This window comes from Bombina bombina, chromosome 1, assembly GCF_027579735.1.
Source record: "Bombina bombina isolate aBomBom1 chromosome 1, aBomBom1.pri, whole genome shotgun sequence".
NCBI lineage: Eukaryota > Metazoa > Chordata > Amphibia > Anura > Bombinatoridae > Bombina > Bombina bombina.
The window spans coordinates 396,998,816-397,023,802 of record NC_069499.1 but is presented as its reverse complement, the minus strand read 5'-3'; the positions used below and the strand labels follow the sequence as shown (position 1 = coordinate 397,023,802).

Genomic DNA, 24,987 nt, shown 5'->3' with positions numbered 1-24,987 from the left:
ACGATGATCATTTGGACTCACCGTGTCATTAGAAAGAAAACGATTCTGTTTACTGAAGGTGATGGGAAACCATATGACAAAAATTAATTAAAAAGGCATATTTTTTTTTACTTAGAAGAGCTTTGTACAATGTGTGTGTGTGTGTGTGTGTGTGTAATATGCTTCTAAGACATTTTTTGCAAAGTGCCCCTAATCAAACTTGAAAAGCACTACCCCAAATTTTGATTTCCGTCTTTTTGCCTCTATAAAATCTCAATATTGTAATTCTTACGAATACTTTTAAAATCCAGCAAGTTTAAAAAAAGGTGATAAAACCCCTTAAAAGGACCATTAAATACAGTAGAATGTCAAGTGAAAAATGCTTCTTTAAAAGACAATGCAGTATAATTTATTTTCTGGCAAATTTCAAAGTTTTCAAAAAATGTTCACTCCATCAGCCAATAACAAATTGCATATACATTTATACTGAGTAACTTGCACTCAAGTAGGAGCTGGTGCCTTCAAATGTTCATATAAAAAAAGATAATGCAAGTGAATTGGAAAGTCTTTTAAAATGGCATGCTCTATCTGAATTATGAAAGGCAGTTTAACTTTCGTGTCCCTTTAAAGATTGCACATCTTACCAGAAGCTTCTTTTCCTATGGCAACAAAACCATCTTGAACAGCACTAAGCAGAGTGCTAGCATGCTTGCAGAAAAAAGAGGAACTGTTGATCAGGGGATGCTGAAGAGGCTCTGCAAAGGAAGAATACTTACAACTGACATAGCGCCCTGATTAAGAGAGGCATATTTAAAACAATCAAACCCAATAAAAGAACTTGAAGAGCAGCAACGAGAGTGTAAGTTAAAACATAGCATTTATTCGCAACATGTTTAAAAAGTTCATGGAGGAACAAAAAGGTACAGGAGGTATAAACCGTATACGCGTTTCGGCTTAGCAACGTAATCACTACTCGGCGAGTGAATTGGACACGGGCTCCATTACTATCCATTCTAGTCTGTTGCCAGCAGGTACTTTTTGTTCCACACGTTATTTATCAGCTAAGGAGCTGTTTGCACACATTGATTACTCCGACACTTGTCATTTAAGTGTATGCTAAAAACGTGTGGAGCTGTTTGCACTACCGGACGTTCTATGGTTATTAACCAGACTTTACACTTGTGGAATATTCTATCCCTTTGGAAGTGTCCCTCTATTATTATTTGACTATGTCCTTTTACCACTGAATTAACCCCTTCCTCTCCCAGCATATCTTTGGTTGGATATTTAAAACAATACCCGATATCTAACACACACAATTCAAATTTTACCCAGTTCGGTTGTAAAATACTTCAGATTGTTTGTTCCAACATCTCCCTTCTCCAAACACAAAAGCGCTAACAGAGGCCCAAAAAAACAGGTTATTTTGGCCCTTACAATGCACTGTAGTGATAGTAAACAGAACCAGATGTTCAGCGACTACTGCATCATTCATTGAGCTGTGAATACGAGTTGCAGCATTAGTAGGAAGCCGCTATTTTTTTTTTTTATGGAAGGCTTAATGCTGTTACCTTTAGGTAATTTTAGCACCAAAAAAAATAAAAAATAAAAAAATAAATGTATGCCAAGTTTCTCCACTTCTTCTTTAACGAACCACTGTCTTACAGTTACATAGTTTATACATATCATGGTTAAGAATGACTTTATATCAACCAATAGAGGTTTTACAGAACTCTTACCTAAACTAAGCACAAGTTTGTGCTTACTGGCAAAACTTGTAACTTCTGGACCCAACAGAAAATGTAGCATCATTTCTATTCCAAGAAGATGAACTGATGGGAAAGACACTGAAGCCAATAAACTGGAATTCAAGTTGATCTTTGGAGTAGTTGGACTTCCAAAAGGGTATGCTCCTATAAAAATAAATTTAAAAAATATATTATATTATATATGTAGCTCAAATATGAAATTTAAGAAAAAAAAAAAAAAAAAAGAAAACCAACAATACCCTTTTTTTCTAACAAATTACAAAATTGGCTTTAAATTTGCTTTTTATAGATAACACAACCTGCTTATTCATGCTTGGAGAACAGATTTGACTGTGGATGCAGATAAAATTCTGCCCATCGGCAGTGATCTTGGTATTGACTACAAGGAAATAATGTGCTGCTTGAGCTAATGATTACTTTACCTTTTTGAAGTGGTGTAGATACAGGAGCATTTTGATTAGAAGTTCGTGAAGGGGTTGATTGAACTGAAGGCAAATCTACACTTAAAGCGCTTTGGATCAGTGGTAAACAAGCCTAAAAAAAGAACCAAAAAGGGGAGGGGAGTGTTAAGCATAAAACCTTTAAAATTGGAATTAAGGTTAAAAAAAAAAAAAAAAAAAAAATCTGGATTTGACATTTATGAAGCAGCGGCTTGAGCCACTGTATCCAAAACCACCACTGTCTGTGGACGAAAATCACCCAGACTCATCGACTGAGTTTACTGAGAAGCACTGCTCTAGAGTAATTAGTTGCACGAGAATAGAGGGGCAGAAAAAAAAAAAAAAAATCTCCAAAATTCGCAATAAAATGTGGACAGATTCAGAACATGTTAACCTTATCCACAAATGTATTCATCTAGCCCCATTTTAGAAAGGAAGACAAGACTTATCAAACATTTAGACTTATTTTACACATTTACAAATTTCTCTTTCCTGGCATGGAGAGTCCACAAATCCATTTCAATTACTAGTGGGAATTCAATCCCTGGCCACCAGGAGGAGGCAAAGAACACTCCTACTTCCCATAAAGCCCCAGTCATTCAGCTGAATATGGAATATGAAAAAAAGATGACACAAGGGTATAGAGGTGCCTGAGGTTTACACAAAAAAAACACCGTCTTAAATCAAATTAAGGGTGGGTGGTGGACTCTCCATGACAGGAAAATAAAGAAATTTATCAGGTAAGCATAAATTTTGTTTTCTTTCCAATGGCATGGAGAGTCCACAAATTAATTCCAATTACTAGTGTGAACCAATACCCAAGCTAGAGGACACAGAGGATTAGGGAGGGAGAACAAGACAGGCAGACCCAAATAGAAGGCACCACCGCTTGAAGAACCTTTCTCCCAAAAAAAAATGGCCTCAGCCAAGGTATCAAATTTGGAAAAAGAATGGAGAGAAGACCAAGTTGCAGCCTTGCAAATCTGTTCCGCAGAAGCTTTATTTTTGAAAGCCCGAGGAGACCGTCCTCGTGGAATGAGCCATAAATCACTCAGGAGGCTGCTGAGCAGCAGTCTCATAAGCAAAACAAATTATACTTCTCAACCAGAGAGAAAGAAGTAGCTTTCTGACCTTTACGCTATCCAGAGAAGTAAACAGGGCAGAGTATTGGCGAAAATCCTTAAGTCGCCTGTAGATAGAATTTTAGAGCATGCACAAAATTCAAGATGTGCAACAACGTTCCTTATGAGAATAAGGATTAGGACAGAGAAGGAACAACAATTTCCTGATTAATAGTTCTATCCGAAACCACTTTAGTGAGAAATCAGGACCGCCTTATCCGCATGAATGATAAGGTAGGGCGAATCACACTGCAAAGCCGAGAGCTCTAAAACTCTTCGAGCAGAAAAGAAAGCAACAAGAAACATAACCTTCCAAGATAACCGCTTAATATCTATGAAATGCATCGGCTCAAACAGAGCCTGCTGCAAAACATTAACAAAGGTTAAGGCTCCAAGGTGGAGCAACAGGTTTAAACACAGGCCTGATTCTAACCAGCGCCTGACAAAAAGCATGTCCGCCAGACGCTTGTGCAGAAATATGACTTATCAGAGAACAGACTGACAATCCTTTCTCCAGACTTTCCTAGAGAAAAGACAAAATTCTAGGAATCCTGACCCTACTCCAAGGAGTAGCCCTAAGATTCACACCAATAAAAAATATGTACACCATACCTCAAGAATGTTATCAAGAAACAAGCTTGCGAGCCTGAATCATGGTCTCAATGACTGACTCAGAAAAAACTAAATTATGCTTACCTGATGATTTTCTTTTCTTCAGATGGATAGAGTTCACAGCTGCATTCATTACTTTTGGGAATTAAGAACCTGGACACCAAGAGGAGGCAAAGATACCCCAGCCAAAAGCTGAAATACCTCCCCCACTTCCCTCATCCCCCAGTCATTCTGCAGAGGAACAAGGAACAGTAGAAGAAATATCAGGGTGAAAAGGTGCCATAATAAAAAAAAAAAAAAAAAAAAAAACGGGTGGGGAGCTGTGGACTCTTTCCATCTGAAGAAAAGAAAATCAGGTAAGCATAATTTATGGGGGGTTTTCATAAATGGAGAGAGTCCAAAGCCGCATTCATTACTTTTGGGAAAATACCCAAGCTATAGGACACTGAATGCAAGAACGGGAGGGTACAATAGGTGGCCCATTCTGAGGGCACCAGGCCTGAAAACCACAACACAACCAAACTCTGCTTCGTCGGAGCCGGGCAAAAAAGTAAAATGTAAAAAGACCCCAAGGACAGACCCACAGACAGTCCGAAAGCCCAACCAGAGATCTCAAAGCAGACTCACTGAACCAACACTCCTCCAGGAGAACCATCGCCCAGTAGTTGGTCCAGGGAGAGGACAAGGGGAAGCCAAAAAGGTATAAAAGATCCCATAAAGGAACAACCACTTACAAAAAAAAAAAAAAAAAAAAAAGGCTAAAACCCCAGAGACCCAAAGGGTCCTGAGAAATAAACTGACGCCCAACCCAGGTAGAACCACAAGGAACTAGGCATCAACAAGGAGACATCTCAAACATCGTGCAGCTAAAAAGGTGCAGAGGTGACTGAAGTTTTGAAAAAAAATATAATCTATCTAAAATGACAGGGAGGGCCGTGGACTCGTCTTATCGTATGAAGAAATCAGGTAAGCATAAATTTCCTTTTCTTCTACTAGATACGAGTCCACGGATTCATCCTTTACTTGTGGGATACAATACCAAAGCAACAGGACACGGATGAACGGGAGGGACAAGACAGATACCTAAACAGAAGGCACCACTGCTTGAAGAACTTTTCTCCCAAAAAAGCCTCAGTAGAAGCAAAAGTACAAAATTTGTAGAATTTGGAAAAAGTATGAAGGGAGGACCAAGTCGCAGCCTTACAAATCTGTTCAACAGAAGCATCGTTTTAAAAGCCCATGTGGAAGCCACAGCTCTAGTAGAATGAGCCGTAACCTTTTCAGGAGGCTGCTGTCCAGCAGTCTCGTATGCCAGGCGGATGCTGCTTTTCAGCCAAAAAGAAAGAGGTAGCCGTAGCTTTTTGACCCCTACGTCTTTCAGAATAAACAAATAGAGAAGATGTTTGACGGAAATCCTTGGTCGCTTGTAAGTAAAACTTCAAAGCCCGAACCACGTCCAAGTTATGTAAGAGACGTTCCTTCTTAGGATTAGGACACAAGGAAGGAACCACAATTTCCTGATTAATATTCTTATTAGAAACAACCTTAGGAAGAAAACCAGGTTTAGTACGCAAAACCACCTTATCCAAATGGAATATAAGATAAGGTGAATCACATTGCAACGCAGAAAGCTCAGAAACTCTACGAGCCGAAGAGATAGCAACTAAAAACAAAACTTTCCAAGATAATAGTTTAATATCGATGGAATGCATGGGTTCAAACGGAACCCCTTGAACATTGAGAACTAAATTCAAACTCCATGGCGGAGCAATAAGTTTAAACACAGGCTTGATTCTGATTAAAGCCTGACAAAAAGACTGAACGTCTGAGACATCCGCCAGACGCTTGTGTAGTAAAATTGACAAAGCAGAAATTTGTCCCTTTAAGGAACTAGCTGATAATCACTTATCCAAACATTCTTGGAGAAAAGACAAAATCCTAGGAATCTTAATCCTACTCCATGAGAAGCCCTTGGATTCACACCAATAAAGATATTTACGCCATATCTTATGGTAAAATTTTTCTCGTGACAGGCTTGCAAGCCTGAATCAAAGTATCAATGACCGATTCAGAGAATCCCCGCTTAGATAAAACTAAGCGTTCAATCTCCAAGCAGTCAGCTGCAGAGAATTTAGATTTGGATGCTGGAACGGACCTTGAATGAGAAGGCCCTGTCTCAATGGTAGTTTCCACGGAGGCAGAGAGGACATGTCCACTAGATCTGCATACCAGGTCCTGCGTGGCCACGCAGGCGCTATCAGGATTACTGAAGCTCTCTCCTGTTTGATTCTTGCAATCAGACGGGGAAGGAGAGGAAACGGCGGAAACACATAAGCCAGGTTGAACGACCAAGGTACTGCTAGAGCATCTATCAGTACAGCTTGGGGATCCCTTGACCTGGACCCGTAACGAGGAAGTTTGGCATTCTGACGAGATGCCATCAGATCCAATTCCGGTGTGCCCCATTGACGGATCAATGATGCGAACACCTCCGGATGAAGTTCCCACTCCCCCGGATGAAAAGTCTGTCGACTTAGAAAATCTGCTTCCCAGTTCTCCACTCCTGGGATATAGATTGCTGATAGAAGGCAAGAGTGAGCCTCCGCCCATCGGATTATCTTTGAAACTTCTATCATCGCTACAGAACTCCTTGTTCCCACTTGATGATTGACATATGCTACAGTCGTGATATTGTCCGAATGGAATCTTATGAATTTTGCCAAAGCCAACTGAGGCCAGAATATTGATTGGAAGTAGAGACTCCTCCTGAGTCCACACACCCTGAGCTTTCAAGGAATTCCAGACTGTACCCCAGCCCAAGAGGCTGGCGTCCGTCACTATTACCCATGCTGGCCTGCGGAAACACGTTCCCTGGGACAGATGATCCGGTGACAACCAAAGAAGAGAGCCTCTGGTCTCTTGATCCAGATTTATCTGAGGAGATAAATTCGCATTATCCCCATTCCACTGTCTGAGCATGCACAGCTGCAGTGGTCTGAGATGAAAGCGAGCAAACGGAACGATGTCCATTGCCGCTACCATTAATCTAATGACCTCCGTACACTGAGCCACTGATGGCCGAGGAATGGACTGAAGTGCTCGACAAGTATTTAGAATCTTTGACTTTCTGACCTCCGTCAGAAATATTTTCATGTCTACTGAGTCTATCAGAGTTCCCAAGAAAGGAACTCTTGTCTGTGGAACTAGTGAACTCTTTTCTACATTCACTTTCCAACCGTGACTTCTTAGAAATGCCAACACGATGTCAGTGTGAGCTTTGGTCAGATAAGTTGACGCCTGGATCAAAATATAGTCCAGATAAGGTGCCACTGCTTTGCCCCGCGACCTTGAGAACCGCCAGAGGGGACCTTAGCACAGTTTTTAAAAACTCAGGGAGCTGTGGTCAACCCGAAAGGAAGGGCCATGAACTGATGGTGTTCGTCTAAAAAGGCAAACCTTAGGAACTGATGATGATCCTTGTGGATAGGAATGTGAAGATACGCATCTTTTAGGTCCACTGTGGTCATATATTGACCTTCCTGGATCATTGGCAAAATTGTTCGTATAGTCTACATCTTGAATTTGTTTAGGCATTTGAGATCTAAAATTGGTCTGAAAGTTCCCTCTTTTTTGGGAACCACGAACAGATTTGAGAAAAACCTTTGTCCCTGTTCTAGTTTTGTTACTGGGCAAATTACTCCTATGGTATAAAGGTCTTTTACACAGCATAAGAATGCCTCTCTTTTTGTCCGGTCTACAGACAAACGTGAAAGATGAAATCTCCCTCTTGGGAGAAATTCCTTGAATTCCAGCTGATACCCCCGGAGTCACAATTTCCAATGCCCAGGGATCCTGAACATCTCTTGCCCAAGCCTGCGCAAAGAGAGAAAGTCTGCCCCCTACTAAATCCGGTCCCGGATCGGGGGCCGCCCCTTCATGCTGTCTTGGTAGCAGCAGTGGGCTTCTTGGCTTGTTTACCCTTATTCCAGGTCTGGTTAGGTCTCCAGACTGACTTGGATTGAGCAAAATTCCCTTCCTGCTTTGTGTTGGAAGAGGAAGTAGAGGGTCCTTTAAAGTTCTGAATGGAACAAAAATTTTGTTTACCCCTCATCTTCACAGCCTTATCCTGAGGTAAAGCATGACCTTTACCTCCAGTAATGTCAGAAATGATTTCCTTTAATTCAGGCCCGAATAGGGTCTTACCCTTAAAAGGAATAGCTAACAGCTTAGACTTTGATGACACATCAGCAGACCAAGACTTGAGCCATAATGCTCTACGCACTAAGATGGCAAAGCCTGCATTTTTCGCCGCAAATTTAGCCATTTGAAAAGCGGCATCTGTAATAAAAGAATTAGCGAGCTTGAGAGCCTTAATTCTATCCAAATCATCATCTAATGGGGTCTCAACCTTAAGAGACTCCTCTAGAGCCTCAAACCAAAAAGCTGCTGCAATAGTAACTTGAACAATGCAAGCTATAGGTTGTAGAAGAGAACCCTGATGAATGAACAGTTTCTTTAGAAGACCCTCTAATTTTTCATCCATAGGATCTTTGAAAGCACAACTGTCCTTAATAGGTATAGTTGTACGCTTAGCTAGGGTAGAGATAGCTCCCTCCACCTTAGGGACCGTTTGCCAAGAATCCCGAATGGTGTCAGATATGGGAAACATCTTAAAATTAGGAGGGGGAGAGAATGGAATGCCTGGTCTATCCCATTCCTTTGTAACAATGTCCGAAATTCTTTAAGGGACAGGAAAAACCATCAGTGTAAGAAGGTACCTCTAGATATTTTAACACCGCTTTCACTTTATCTCTTCCTATGACTAGTATAGGCAAAGAGAATGACTGGGGTGGAGAGAACTGGGGGTTGACAGCTCTGCTATGGTGCTCTTTGCCACTTCCTGTTAGCAGGAGGATAATATCCCACAAGTAAAGGATGAATCCGTGTACTCTTATCTAGTAGAAGAAAAGTACCCATTAAAGGATTAAATATCTTCAGACACCATCTTCGCACATCCTCCCGATGATCAAGGCAAAAGGGATTGGGACTGGGGATTATGGAAAGTTACACTTAACAGCGCTGCTGGGGTGTTCTTTTCCTCCTCTTGCTGGCCAGGAGTTGAATTCCCACTAGTAATTGGAATGAAAATGTGGACTCTCCGTGCCATTGGAAAGACAAATCAATTAGCCCCCATTTTGCAAATTAAATCCCTCCCTTCTCATAGTAAAACTAATCCCTTCCCAAAGCACTGAATTGAAGGGTCAACCCTGGCATCTAGTGAGAGTGGATGTACCCATGTATGATAAGTCCAATTACCTGGAAATGCAATGCTGCACACTGATCAGCAGGATTGTGCTTCATTCCGTGCGTGCATCTGCCAGCACATCTAAACCACCCCTGTATTTCATTTTTTTGTCTAGCTAGGAGAGAAAAATCACTGTGCGCTTCATATATTTTGTAACAATGAGGATGTATATTTTAAAAAACCTATATATATTTTTATGTGAATTTATACCCCTATGCAACAAAAATGTAACCCATTGGGTCCATAATTTACCAAAGCACTTTGTAAATATGCACAAGACAGTTCCAAGTTGTAAAATGTTTTACTTGCCTCCCTTAAAATGATGTAGCCATTGAGCCTGTGCAACATATGCAGAAAAAAAAAAGCCACTTAGTAAAAGTCTGAAAATACAATGATCACTACCTGTTCAAAGTGAACATGAAGCTGAGATCCGAGCTTCACCAGCAGGTACCACCACACTTCAATTTTTGTTAGAGCCAAAGCCTCAGTTCTCACATGGATTGAGCATAACGGCTGCATGAGCAACTTCAGTCTTTTTGAGCTGCACAATATATCTTGAACAGAAAATATATTTCTTCATAAATAACAAAGTGGGGAAATTTTAAGCCAGTAACACAAAATTCAATCATACTGCAACTACATTTTAACTTGGTAATTTTGCTTTAGCTCAGTGCTTTAAAGGACTACTCAATGCAGTAGCATGACATAATTAACAAGTGTATCATAAAAAGACAATGCAATTACACCCACTCTAAATTTCAGAAAACTACATTTTTGTCAAATTAATGACAGACATCAGCCAATCAAACTAGCATATGTATACCCTGCAAGCTTGTGCACATACTCAGTAGGATCTTGTTCCCCAGAAAATGTGAATATAAAAAGACTGCAAAATTTGATAATGGAAGTAAATTGGAAAGTGTCTTAAAATAAACCTCTGATTCAGATAGAGCATGCATTTTTTACTTTAGTGTCCCTTTAAATATCTAGAGCTGAAATATACTTAGAAGTTTTACTTTTTCTAAAACATGAAAGCACTGTTTTCCCCACTTAACGCAGGAACAGATTTACAAAAATGCATTTTAGATTAAATAAAATGGTTTAAACATACCCTGAAAGGGATACTAAAACGCACTTTTTTTCTTTCATGATTCAGATAGAGCGAGAAATTTTAAGCAACTTTCTAATTTACTATCAATTTTTCTTGCTATCTTTATTTAAAAAGCAGTAAGGTAAATATTAGCAGCCAGCCCATTTTAGGTTCAGCACCATGGATAGTGCTTGCTTATTGGTGGCTTACATTTAGCCACCAATAAGCAAGCATAACTCAGGTTCTCACCCAAAAATGGGCGGGCTCCTACGCATCATATTCCTGCTTTTTAAATAAAGCGAACAAAGAAAATTTAATAGGAGTAAATTAGAAAGTTGCTTAAAATTGCATGCTCTGAATCATGAAAGAGAAAAAAAAAAAAATGCTTACCTGATAAATTTGTTTCTTTTTAGACACGATGAGTCCACGGATTTCATCCTTACTTGTGGGTTTACGCCTCCTAGTCAGGAGGCGGCAAAGAGCACCACAGCAGAGCTGTTATACAGGCTCCTCCCCTCCTTCTCCAGTCAATCGACCGAAGTTAGGAAGAGAAAGGAAAAGACAAGGTGCAGAGGTGTCTGAAGTTTACAAAAAATAATAACCTGTCTCAAAGAACAGGGCGGGCCGTGGACTCATGTCTAAAAAGAAACATAGGTAAGCATAAATTCTCTTTTCTTTTTAAAGACACTATGAGTCCACGGATTTCATCCTTACTTGTGGGATACAATACCAAAGCTAGAGTACACGGATAAGGGAGGAACAAGACAGGGAACCTAAATGGAAGGCACCACTGCTTGAAGAACCGTTCTTCCAAAAACAGCTTCAGCAGAAGCAAAGGTATAAAATTTGTAAAATTTAGAAAAAAAAGTGTGAAGAGAGGACCAAGTTGCAGCCTTGCAAATCTGTTCAACAGAAGCTTCATTTTTGAATGCCCATGAGGAAGCAACAGCCCTGGTGGAATGAGCTGTAACTCTTTCAGGAGGTTGCTGTCCAGCAGTCTCATAAGCAAAACGGATGATACTCTTCAGCGAAAAAGACAGAGGTAGCCTGAGCTTTCCGATCCTTACGTTTTCCCGAAAAAACGACAAACAGAAGACTAATGACAAAAGTTCTTAATCCCTTGTAAGAAAAATTTTAAAGCACGGACTACATCCAAATTGTGCAGAAAACGTTCCTTCTAAGAAGGATTAGGACACAAGGAAGGAACAACAATCTTTTGATTAATGTTCCTGTCTGAAACAACCTTAGGAAGAAAACCAATTTTAGTATGTAAAACCTTATTTTTCATTCAGATAAGGTGGTAAGGTTAATTATATTGTAATGCTGAAAGCTCAGACACTCTTCTAGCTGAAGAAGTGGCAACAAGAAAAAAAAAAACTTTCCAAGATAACAATATCTATGGAATGCATAGGCTCAAACGGAACCCCTTGAAGAAATTTAATAACTAAATTCAAACTCCATTGAGGAGCAATTGGTTTAAACACAGGCCTGATTCTAATCAGCCTGACAAAAGGATTGAACATCTGGGACATCTGCCAGACGCTTGTATAACAAAATAGTTAAGGCAGAGATCTGACCCTTTAAAGAACTCGCCGATAAACCCTTTTCCAATCCTTCTTGGAGAAAGGATTCCCAGGATTTTGGCCTAACTACTCCATGAGTAGCCCTTGGATTCACACCAATAAAGATATTTACGCCATATCTTATGGTAAATCTTTCTAGTTACAGGCTTACGTGCCTGAATCAAGGTCTCTATGACCGAATCAGAGAAACCCTGCTTGGATAAGATTAAGCGTTCAATCTCCAAGCAGTCAGCTTCAGAGAAATTAGATTTGGGTGAAGGAAGGTCCTTGAATGAGGTCCTTCCTCAATGGAAGTTTCCAAGGTGGCATGGATGACATGTCCACCAGATCGGCATACCAAATCCTGCGAGGCCACGCAGGAGCGATGAGAATCACTGATGCCTTCTGTTTGATTCAAGCAATAACCCGGGGAAGAAGAGCAAACGAGGGGAAAAGATATGCTAGGTTGAAGGACCAAGGAACTGCCAAGGCATCTATCAGTTCCGCCTGAGGGTCTCTGGACCCATTCTGACGAGATGCCATGAGAGCCAACTCCGGACAACGCCATTTGAGAATCAGGCTGGAGAATATTTCCGGATGGAGTTCCCAGTCACCCGGATGAAATGTCTGCCTGCTCAAAAAATCTGCCTCCCAGTTATCCACCCCTGGGATGTGGATCGCTGACAGATGACAATGGGCCTCCGCCCACTGAATTATCTTGGCTACTTCGGTCATCGCTAAGGAACTGATGTAAGCCACTGTCGTTATGTTGTCCGACTGGAATCTGATGAACTGAGCTGAAGCCACCTGAGGCAAGGCCAGAAGAGCATTGAAGATAGCCCTCAGCTCTAGGATGTTGATAGGAAGGAGAGACTCTGCTGAGCCCAGACTCCCTGAGCCTTTAGAGAACCCCAGACTGCTCCCCATCCTAAAAGGCTGGCGTCATTGTCACAATCACCCATGAAGGTCTGCGAAAGGATGTCCCCTGGGATAGATGATCCAGAGACGACCACCATTGAAGAGAGTCCCTCGTCTCCTGTTCCAGGGATATTCAAGGGGACAAATCTGTATAATTTCCATTCCAGTGCCTGAGCATACTTAACTGCAGAGACCTTAGGTGAAATCGAGCAAATGGTAAGATGTCCATTGACGCCACCATCAATCCGATTACCTCCATGCACTGAGCCACTGATGGCTGAGGAGTGGACTGAAGGGCTCAACATGTATCCAGAATCTTTGATTTTCTGACCTCTGTCAGAAAGATTTTCATGGATATAGAATCGATTAGAATTCCCAAGAAAGGCACCCTTGTCTTTGGGATTAAATAACTCTTTCCCAGATTTACCTTCCACCCATGAGTTCTCAGGAAGGATAGCACTTTGTCAGTATGTTTGCTAATAAGATGAAGCCTGTATTAGAATATCGTCCAGATAAGGCGCCACCGCAATGCCCCGCGGTCTTAGAACCGCCAGAAGAGACCAAAGAACCTTTGTGAAAATTCGGGGTGCCGTGGCCAAACCAAAGGCAAGAGCCACTAACTGAAAGTTTGTCCAGAAAGGCAAACCTCAGGAACGTGTGATGATCTCTGTGTATAGGAACATGTAGATATGCATCCTTCAAATAATTCCACTGTCATAAATTGACCCTCTGGGATCAATGGAAGGATGGTACGAATAGTTTTAATCTTGAACAACGGAACTCTGAGAAACTTATTTAGACTCTTGAGGTCTAGGATAGGTCTGAGGTTTTGCTTTTTGGGGACTACGAATAGATTTGAATAAAAACCCTGCCCCTGTTCCAGTATTGGAACGGGACAAATTGCCCCCATTGAAGAAAGGTCTCCTACACAATGTAAGAACGCCTCTTTTTATCTGGTCTGCAGATAACCTTGAAAGAAGAAATCTTCCTCGGGGAGGAGAATTTCTGAATTCCAGTTTGTATCCCTGAGACACTATTTCTAAAGCCCAGGGATCCTGAACATCCCGTACCCAAGCCTGAATGAAGGAAAGTCTGCCCCCTACAAGATCCGGTCCCGGATCGGGGGCAAACCCTTCATGCTGACTTGGAATCAGCGACAGGTTTCTTGGATTGTTTACCCTTGTTCCAAGATTGGTTGGGTCTCCAAGTAGACTTAGATTGCAAATAGTTTCCTTCCTGCTTAGAGGAAGAAGAGACAGAGTTTCCCTTGAAATTTCGAAAGGAGCGAAAATCACTTTGTGCTTTCTGCTTGGTTCTTTTATCTTGAGGCAGGAGATGATCCTTGCCTCCCGCGATGTTCAAGATGATTTCCTTCAAGCCAGGTCCAAACAAGGTATTTCCCTTGTAAGGAATTGCCAGGAGCTTAGACTTTGATGATACATCCGTAGACCAAGACTTCAATCATAAGTCTCTGCGGGCTAGGATAGAAAAACCTCAACTCTTAGGAGCCAATTTAGTATTTTGCAGAGAAGCATCTGTAATATAAGAATTGGCTAACTTCAGAGCTTTAATCCGATCCTGGATTTCCTCTAAAGAAGTCTCAGTCTTAAGAGACTCCACAAGAGCATCAAACCAATATGCTGCCGCACTAGTGACCGTAACGATGCATGCAGCCGGTTGCAATAGCAAACCTTGGTGAACATAGATCTTCTTAAGTAGACCCTCCAACTTCTTGTCCATGGGGTCCTTGAAAGCACAACTATCCTCAATAGGAATAGTAGTTCATTTGGCCAAGGTGGAAATAGCACCCTCCACCTTAGGAACCGTTTGCCAAGTTTCCCTGACAGCGTCCGCTATAGGGAACATTTTCTTATTTTCTTGAAAATAGGAGAGAAGGGAATACCTGGTCTCTCCCATTCCTTATAAATAATCTCTGAAGTTTGCTTGGGAACTGGAAAAACAGAGTAAAAAGGAACTTCTAAATATCTGTCTAACTTACTCAATTTCTCAGGAACAAACACTACGGTGGAATCACAGTCGTCCAAAGTCACTAAAACCTCCCTGAGTAACAGGCAGAGGTGTTCTAGTTTAAACCTGAAGGAAACAACCTCTGAATCAGTCAAAGGTAAGGAACTCCCCAAGTCTGAAATTTCACCATCCGATAGAACCTCCATACCCGATCCCTGGCAGGGTATGTCCGAGATTGCCACCATAGCATCAGAAGCTTCATTGACCACATAGTTGTCCTTCCTTTTACGTTTGCCTTTAAGTATAGGAAAGGCAGATAACGCCTCAAACTGTAGAGGACATAACTGCAGAAACTTGAGACGAAGTACAGGGCACTGCTTGGGCGGGCGTTAAGGGTTGAGACGCTTGGGGAGAAAGCTTTTGGCGTACTCTGCCTCTCATCGTTAAGACTCCTGAGAAGCATCCGCCTTTGATAATTTTTTATCATGAAAATGTTTTTCTTTATAGCTTAGAGCCCTCAACATATGAGGGACAACAAGGTACAGGAGGTTCCACATTGGTATCCAAACACATTGCAAGTAACATTTTCTAAGTCCATAATATAGAACAGGCAAGAAAATGAACAAAAAATATAAATTTGCCCTTTAATTTATCATGGCCCTTTAAATTATACTTAAATTTCCAATTTAGAACGCTTTCTATATGAGAGAAAGAGTGATGCAAAAAGAAGTATTTATGTTAAAAAATACTGTGCCTTTAAGTAGTAAATGCAGCTATTTTACTGTGCTGAGCAAAAACGTTTCACATCTAAGCAGTTTAAAAAAAATTTGCCACACATTCAGACATCTCTCCACCTCAACAACTAAGCTGAGGTACCTACCTGCCGACCAGTCTCCAGACCGCTGCCAGCAATGTCTCAGGTCAGGCTTCGGGGCGCTAGCAACTGCTTGCTTTCCTAACATTGCGGTTTTAGCGCAAAGCCCGATGTCCTGCAAGACCAAGCAGCAAGGATGTCACTGTACAAGACCGGAACAGATGTCTAAAACTGTGCAGCGTCTAGAAGATTCAAAGCACGCAAATAGAAGCTCCACCCATCGTGGGCGTTAATCTGTACACAGCCCTTACCGGATAATTTAGAAATAAAAATGACCGATAATGCCCAGCGTTTTAGCCCTAGCCCAGTGCCTGTACCTATGCCGTCACCATAGGAAACCCCTTCCATACATGAAGAGCCTCTATTCCCAGGAAATTTAATGTACCAAACGTACAAGTGCAGAGTCCACTCTGAGTATAATGTAAATGTGTCCCAGAATAATAAGAAACTGCACTTACCTTAAAGCTGTCTGACAGCAAGACAGCTCCAACAGGTTTAGGAGGTCCTCTCCCTCCCATAGCCCTGTGGAAACAGATAGGACCTGAGTTAGATTTGCTAAGGCCATCATGAGAAGGGCAGCATAACAATATGGGAGGCGCAGTGAGAATTATGTCCCACCAGTTCCCATTGCTCTAAAGCCACCAAAAGCTCTACTGTAGAGACTGATATGGATTACGGCTACACCCCAGACAAAACAGCACACTCTGGCACTGCTTTAAAAATAAAAAAACTCTTGAAGCATCAAAAACAAACACCTCACTTTGCCATCACCTATCAATAACGTAGGCAAAGAGAATGACTGGAGTGGGAGGGAGGGGAGGAGCCTATATAAGAGCTCTGCTGTGGTGCTCTTTGCCTCCTCCTGCTGACCAGGAGGCGTAATCCCACAAGGATGAAATCCGTTGACTCATCGTGTCTTTAAAAAGAAAATTGGGTTTAGTGTCCCTTTAAATCTGTCTTAGAAGGATTTGGACTAGAGATAAGAATCTGCTCTTAACTCGCAGATCACTACATCTGGACCAAAAGCATGGAACCAGTGAAATAAAGCAAACATTAAAGGATTTCTTTCTGTTAAAATTTTTAAGCTAAACAACTAACATATTAAAGTTAATAAACATTAATTAAAACCTACTGACCTATATATTTTCTCCAAAACAAAGTTTCATAGCGTTCTAAAAGTTTTATCTTTTATTTGCCGATGATGTCACGTTATCCTGCCCACTATTTTCAGCACTGCATGTTCAAAATACTTAAACCAATAACTTTGTGTTTAAAGCACCATTTTGAAACCTAGGTATTGTAAACGGATTGGTACAGAGCAAAGGATACCCACGGAGTGGGTTTGGAAAACAATTAAATTTGCAGACAAGATTTCTGATATACGGTAGAGATATGTTAATGAAATGCTATTGATAAAAAGCATATTTGGGGTAGTTAGTTAGTAACAGGCATAGAAAATATTTACTTACAGTGGCCCTTTAACACTATCAAAAATCAGAGGAAAAAAAAATACCAAAGATAGGGAGGGGAAAAAAAACCAAACAAAAAAATACCTGGATTTAAAGCAAAATTGTCTATTAGGCTCTTCCATGCAATAAATGCTATTTTCTTTACTGCTGGAGAACCACTTCTGAAACCCAGTTCTTCTAATTGCAGTAGAGAGTTGATGAAACTCCCGCTACGATGTAAGGTCTAAAAAGAAAGAAAAATAAAGTTTGCTCATTATAATAAACAATTGCGTGCTTGTTATATTAAAGCATATTCAAATTTTAAAATGTCTGGCGTACCTTTCCAAGCAGCTTAACAAACAATGGCCAAAGTTTCAAAACATAGGTTTCATTTTTACTTGAAAAGAGTTTATGGAGCTCTGGAATAAGTTTCTGCAGGAGAAAATAAAATAAGTGAAAACACCATGCAAGATACTTTATGTCAGGAATAGAAAGAAGCCCTTTAGGCATATAAAAACCTAGATTTAAAAAAAAAAAATAAAAAAAACTTACAGAGGTCATCAGTTGTTCAGTCAAGGCTGCCACTTCCTGTTTTTGCAGCAACAGAGGCATGCCAATTTCTAACGCAGTTGCAGCCCGTAATCGAACTTTCGGTGCTGTGTGAACTACCAGTGGAATAATTAGCTTAGACCATTTAACAGCATCCTCAGCCATCTGTGCAGGTGTCTGTTCAAGTAGTCTGAAATATCAAAGACAGAAGGGTCTTGTATAAATATTTTAAGCTCTGCTATTCAATTGAGCATACAAAAGTTTAATATTTGACCTAGAAATCAAGTGAAAGATGTATAAACGTTCAAAGATCAAACCATGCACTCACCGCATAACAACATTTAGTGCTTCATATTCAATGACAAGTGACTGTCCATCTTTATTAAGTACACTTTCTAATGTAGAAAGTATAGTAGGTACCTAAAGAGAAAAGAAGTCTTTACTCTAGAGCCCTAAGAAAACATTGAACCAAAATGCAAGATTTCTGGGAACATTTAAAAAAAAAATGTCAACACACAACTCACCGCCTTCCCAACTTCTTCTGTAGAGAAGCTCTGTTTTGAAATCACCCAAAGTGCTCTTGTGCAAGTGTTTTTATCTGTTGTTTTGACAGCAATACTGTTAAGTGCTGAAATAATTTCTTCGATCTCGGCCCCTTGAGAGAAAGCAAAACATGTTTAACACTGTGTAAACTAGCCTTAAAGCTTATTTGCTTGCACATTTTTATAACAAGGGGAAAGATTGAACTTAGGTTAAGGGGGAACCATTCATTCAATAGCAACTGTATTAACTAGGGATGTGCAACCGGCAGTTTCGTTGGCTGCCTAATGCGGTGGCTGCTGCTTGCAGCATTCATCTCTGGTCTGAGTCAGATTTCCGTTTGTAAAAGTGCAACACGCCCAGATCTTAGTGTGCTGCTCTTCTCACAAGAAGAAATCTGGCTCCAAAAAGTGCTGAATACCACAAGTAACAGCCTTCTTCAGAATTAGCTAACGAAACTGCAGCATGTACATTCCTGGTATTAACCTTATGATACGACAGACTGCCCTAACAGGGTATAAATCTATAGGAGCGGTTGTACCCACTATTGCTAATAATTTGAGAGATTGTGCTTTTCTAATGTCAAATACAGCACTCAAACCAACTAAGCATAAAACAGAAAAAGGCAAAACATCTGAAGTTCAGAAGTGCAGTATGCATGAACTTTACTAAAATATTTTATTACCTGATAAAACTGATGCAATTTTGGGGTTAAAAACACAAAACCCGATTGCCTGAAGTGCTGCATTGCTTAGATCGGAGTTCTGGTCAGACAAATGACCCTGGGGGGGAAAAAAAAAAAACATCTGCTTTAGTGTTGATAAACAAAATACATTGAGTTGAGAGAACACTCAAGATAACGAGAAGGGAAGAAAACAAAAATGGCACACAATATCAATGTTTAAAATGTTTGTTTAGGAAACGCATAATGTCTTCACACCTCTACAAATATATCCTACCATGAAAACTTTACAAAGTCGAGAGAAATGTGTTCCAACCAGTACAGCAAACTCCTTGCCTTCTTCTCCACCAAGACGGCTGAAATTGAAAGAGTAAACAGTCAGCACAGACTATGTTACTTATCAAAGTTATGATTAAGGCCAAGAACATCAGGATTGGTGAACATTTAGATCACATCAAAACCCTTCAGAACACATATAGATCCTATCTCATTAACATCATGGTATCCCTTGCTTTAAGAATACTTGTTAAAGGGACAGTAAACCTTAAAAATAATGTTATATAATTCTGCACATAGTGCAGAATTATATAACATTATTTAGGTGCTATAGCTATAAATGTCATTTTTACCTTTTAATTTGTTAAAAATATGGTGCTTTTACAGACCCGCTCTCTGCTGAGTGGGTCTGTTATATTTAGTCAGCGCATCGGGCCAGCTGTATAGTCACAGCCCGGCCCGACCGCGCCATAAGACTAAGTGCAGCTCGCTCCTGACTAAATATAACAGACCCGCTCAGCAGAGAGCGGGTCTGTAAAAGAGCCATATTTTTAACAAATTAAAAAGGTAAAAAAGGCATTTATAGCTATAGCACCTAAATAATGTTATATAATTCTGCACTATGTGCAGAATTATATAACATTATTTTTAAGGTTTACTGTCCCTTTAATCTCAAGAGGTGCGCACACACCACACCATTTGAGTTAATTTAACTAATTTTAGGGCATGGGTTGACAAATCTGTTTAATGGAAACCTTTCTTTCTTTCATGTAATTAGCAAGAGTCCATGAGCTAGTGACGTATGGGATATACATTCCTACCAGGAGGGGCAAAGTTTCCCAAACCTCAAAATGCCTATAAATACACCCCTCACCCCACCCACAAATCAGTTTTACAAACTTTGCCTCCTATGGAGGTGGTGAAGTTTGTGCTAGATTCTACGTTGATATGCGCTCTGCAGCAGGTTGGAGCCCGGTTTTCCTCTCAGCGTGCAGTGAATGTCAGAGGGATGTGAGGAGAGTATTGCCTATTTGAATTCAATGATCTCCTTCTACGGGGTCTATTTCATAGGTTCTCTGTTATCGGTCGTAGAGATTCATCTCTTACCTCCCTTTTCAGATCGACGATATACTCTTATATATACCATTACCTCTACTGATTCTCGTTTCAGTACTGGTTTGGCTTTCTACTACATGTAGATGAGTGTCCTGGGGTAAGTAAGTCTTTTTCTGTGACACTCTAAGCTATGGTTGGGCACTTTTTTATAAAGTTCTAAATATATGTATTCAAACATTTATTTGCCTTGACTCAGGATGTTCAACATTCCTTATTTCAGACAGTCAGTTTCATATTTGGGATAATGCATACGATTAAAATCAATTTTTTCTTACCTTAAAATTTGACTTTTTCCCTGTGGGCTGTTAGGCTCGCGGGGGCTGAAAATGCTTCATTTTATTGCGTCATTCTTGGCGCGGACTTTTTTGGCGCCAAAATTTTTTTCTGTTTCCGGCATCATATGTGTCGCCGGAAGTTGCGTCATTTTTGACGTTTTTTGCGCCAAAAGTGTCAGCGTTCCGGATGTGGCGTCATTTTTGGCGCCAAAAGCATTTAGGCGCCAAATAATGTGGGCGTCTTTTTTGGCGCTAAAAAAATATGGGCGTCACTTTTGTCTCCACATTATTTAAGTCTCATTATTTATTGCTTCTGGTTGCTAGAAGCTTGTTCACTGGCATTTTTTCCCATTCCTGAAACTGTCATTTAAGGAATTTGATCAATTTTGCTTTATATGTTGTTTTTTCTATTACATATTGCAAGATGTCCCACGTTGACACTGAGTCAGAAGATACTTCTGGAAAATCGCTGCCTGGTGCTGGATCTACCAAAGTTAAGTGTATCTGCTGTAAACTTGTGGTATCTGTTCCTCCAGCTGTTTGTACTGAATGTCATGACAAACTTGTTAATGCAGATAATATTTCCTTTAGTAATGTTACATTACCTGTTGCTGTTCCGTCAACATCTAATACTCAGTGTTCCTGATAACAAGAGATTTTGTTTCTAAATCCATTAAGAAGGCTATGTCTGTTATTCCTTCTAGTAAACGTAAAAAGTCTTTTAAAACTTCTCATTTTTCAGATGAATTTTTAAATGAACATCATCATTCTGATTCTGATAATGGTTCTTCTGGTTCAGAGGATTCTGTCTCAGTGGTTGATGCTGATAAATCTTCATATTTATTTAAAATGGAATTTATTCGTTCTTTACTTAAAGAAGTCTTAATTGCATTAGAAATAGAGGATTCTGGTCCTCTTGATACTAAATCTAAACTTTTAAATAAGGTTTTTAAATCTCCTGTAGTTATTCCAGAAGTTTTTCCTGTCCCTGATGCTATTTCTGAAGTAATTTCCAGGAAATGGAATAATATGGGTAATTCATTTACTCCTTCTAAACGGTTTAAGCAATTATATCCTGTGCCATCTGACAGATTAGAGTTTTGGGACAAAATCCCTAAGGTTGATGGGGCTCTCTCTACTCTTGCTAAGCGTACTACTATTCCTACGGCAGATAGTACTTCCTTTAAGGATCCTTTAGATAGGAAAATTGAATCCTTTCTAAGAAAAGCTTACTTATGTTCAGGTAATCTTCTTAGACCTGCTATATCTTTAGCAGATGTTGCTGCAGCTTCAACTTTTTGGTTAGAAGCTTTAGCGCAACAAGTAACCGATCATAATTCTCATAGCATTATTAATCTTCAACATGCTAATAATTTTATTTGTGATGCCATCTTTTATATCATTAGAGTTGATGTCAGGTATATGTCTCTAGCTATTTTAGCTAGAAGAGCTTTATGGCTTAAAACTTGGAATGCTGATATGTCTTCTAAGTCAACTTTGCTTTCCCTTTCTTTCCAGGGTAATAAATTATTTGGTTCTCAGTTGGTTCTATTATCTCAACTGTTACTGGAGGGAAAGGAACTTTGTTACCACAGGATAAAAAATCTAAAGGTAAATTTAGGTCTAATAATAGTTTTCGTTCCTTTCGTCACAATAAGGAAAAAAAGCCTGATCCTTCATCCTCAGGAGCGGTATCAGTTTGGAAACCATCTCCAGTCTGGAATAAATCCAAGCCTTTTAGAAAACCAAAGCCAGCTCCCAAGTCCACATGAAGGTGCGGCCCTCATTCCAGCTCAGCTGGTAGGGGGCAGATTACGTTTTTTCAAAGAAATTTGGATCAATTTCATTCACAATCTTTGGATTCAGAACATTGTTTCAGAAGGGTACAGAATTGGCTTCAAGATAAGGCCTCCTGCAAAGAGATTTTTTCTTTCCCGTGTCCCAGTAAACCCAGCGAAGGCTCAAGCATTTCTGAAATGTGTTTCAGATCTAGAGTTGGCTGGAGCAATTATGCCAGTTCCAGTTCTGGAACAGGGGCTGGGGTTTTATTCAAATCTCTTCATTGTACCAAAGAAGGAGAATTCCTTCAGACCAGTTCTGGATCTAAAAATTTTGAATCGTTATGTAAGGATACCAACATTCAAAATGGTAACTGTAAGGACTATCCTGCCTTTTGTACAGCAAGGGCATATGTCCACAATAGATTTACAGGATGCATATCTGCATATTCCGATTCATCCAGATCACTATCAGATTCTGAGATTCTCTTTCCTAGACAAGCATAACCAGTTTGTGGCTCTACTGTTTGGCCTAGCAACAGCTCCAAGAATTTTTACAAAGGTTCTCGGTGCCCTTCTGTCTGTAATCAGAGAACAGGGTATTGTGGTATTTCCTTATTTGGACGATATCTTGGTACTTGCTCAGTCTTCACATTTAGCTGAATCTCATACGAATCGACTTGTGTTTCTTCAAGATCATGGTTGGAGGATCAATTTACCAAAAAGTTCATTGATTCCTCAGACAAAAGTAACCTTTTTAGGTTTCCAGATAGATTCAGTGTCCATGACTGTCTTTGACAGACAAGAGACGTCTGAAATTGATTTCAGCTTGTCGAAACCTTCAGTCACAATCATTCCCTTCGGTAGCCTTATGCATGGAAATTCTAGGTCTTATGACTGCTGCATCGGACGCGATCCCCTTTGCTCGTTTTCACATGCAACCTCTTCAGCTCTGTATGCTGAACCAGTGGTGCAGGGATTACACAAAGATATCTCAATTAATATCTTTAAAACCGATTGTACGACACTCTGACGTGGTGGACAGATCACCATCGTTTAGTTCAGGGGGCTTCTTTTGTTCTTCCGACCTGGACTGTAATTTCAACAGATGCAAGTCTTACAGGTTGGGGAGCTGTGTGGGGGTCTCTGACAGCACAAGGGGTTTGGGAATCTCAGGAGGTGAGATTACCGATCAATATTTTGGGTTTCCGTGCAATTTTCAGAGCTCTTCAGTCATGGCCTCTTCTAAAGAGAGAATCGTTTGTTTGTTTTCAGACAGACAATGTCACAACTGTGGCATACATCAATCATCAAGGAGGGACTCACAGTCCTCTGGCTATGAAAGAAGTATCTCGAATTCTGGTATGGGCGGAATCCAGCTCCTGTCTAGTTTCTGTGGTTCATATCCCAGGTGTAGACAATTGGGAAGCGGATTATCTCAGTCGCCAAACATTACATCCGGGCGAATGGTCTCTTCACCCAGAGGTATTTCTTCAGATTGTTCAAATGTGGGGACTTCCAGAAATAGATCTGATGGCCTCTCATCTAAACAAGAAACTTCCCAGGTATCTGTCCAGATCCAGGGATCCTCAAGCGGAAGCAGTGGATGCATTGTCACTTCCTTGGAAGTATCATCCTGCCTATATTTTTCCGCCTCTAGTTCTTCTTCCAAGAGTAATCTCCAAGATTCTGAAGGAATGCTAGTTTGTTCTGCTGGTGGCTCCAGCATGGCCTCACAGGTTTTGGTATGCGGATCTTGTCCGGATGGCCTCTTGCCAACCGTGGACTCTTCCGTTAAGACCAGACCTTCTGTTGCAAGGTCCTTTTTTCCATCAGGATCTCAAATCCTTAAATTTAAAAAGGTATGGAGATTGAACGCTTGATTCTTAGTCAGAGGTTTCTCTGACTCTGATTAATACTATGTTACAGGCTCGTAAATCCGTATCTAGGGAGATATATTATAGAGTCTGGAAGACTTATATTTCTTGGTATCTTTCTCATCATTTTTCCTGGCATTCTTTTAGAATTCCGAGAATTTTACAGTTTCTTCAGGATGGTTTGGATAAAGGTTTGTCTGCAAGTTCTTTGAAAGGACAAATCTCTGCTCTTTTTCACAGAAAGATTGCTAATCTTCCTGATATTAATTGTTTTGTACAAGCTTTGGTTCGTATAAAACCTGTCATTAAGTCAATTTCTCCTCCTTGGAGTTTGAATTTGGTTCTGGGGGCTCTTCAAGCTCCTCCGTTTGAACCTATGCATTCATTGGACATTAAATTACTTTCTTGGAAAGTTTTGTTCCTTTTGGCCATCTCTTCTGCTAGAAGAGTTTCTGAATTATCTGCTCTTTCTTGTGAGTCTCCTTTTCTGATTTTTCATCAGGATAAGGCGGTGTTGCGAACTTCTTTTAAATTTTTACCTAAGGTTGTGAATTCTAACAACATTAGTAGAGGAATTGTGGTTCCTTCATTATGTACTAATCCTAAGAATTCTAAGGAGAAATCATTGCATTCTTTGGATGTAGTTAGAGCTTTGAAATATTATGTTGAAGCTACTAAGAATTTCCGAAAGACTTCTAGTCTATTTGTTATCTTTTCCGGTTCTAGAAAAGGCCAGAAAGCTTCTGCCATTTCTTTGGCATCTTGGTTGAAATCTTTAATTCATCTTGCCTATGTTGAGTCGGGTAAA

At 40.3% G+C, this 24,987-nt stretch overlaps 1 protein-coding gene across 1 annotated transcript in view; it reads right to left on the bottom strand.

Moving 5' to 3' along the window:
- RIF1 (replication timing regulatory factor 1) overlaps nucleotides 1-24,987 on the bottom strand; it is a 675,273-nt gene that overhangs the window by 616,897 nt on the left and 33,389 nt on the right. The window contains exons 3-13 of the mRNA XM_053712714.1: nucleotides 19,135-19,213; nucleotides 18,861-18,957; nucleotides 18,160-18,290; nucleotides 17,964-18,055; nucleotides 17,639-17,825; nucleotides 17,426-17,518; nucleotides 17,192-17,330; nucleotides 9,629-9,780; nucleotides 2,171-2,282; nucleotides 1,719-1,892; nucleotides 624-734 (exon numbers count right to left, since the gene is read on the bottom strand). Of these exons, the coding sequence (XP_053568689.1) occupies nucleotides 624-734; nucleotides 1,719-1,892; nucleotides 2,171-2,282; nucleotides 9,629-9,780; nucleotides 17,192-17,330; nucleotides 17,426-17,518; nucleotides 17,639-17,825; nucleotides 17,964-18,055; nucleotides 18,160-18,290; nucleotides 18,861-18,957; nucleotides 19,135-19,213 (1,367 nt within the window). The remainder of the gene's footprint in view (nucleotides 1-623; nucleotides 735-1,718; nucleotides 1,893-2,170; nucleotides 2,283-9,628; nucleotides 9,781-17,191; nucleotides 17,331-17,425; nucleotides 17,519-17,638; nucleotides 17,826-17,963; nucleotides 18,056-18,159; nucleotides 18,291-18,860; nucleotides 18,958-19,134; nucleotides 19,214-24,987) is intronic.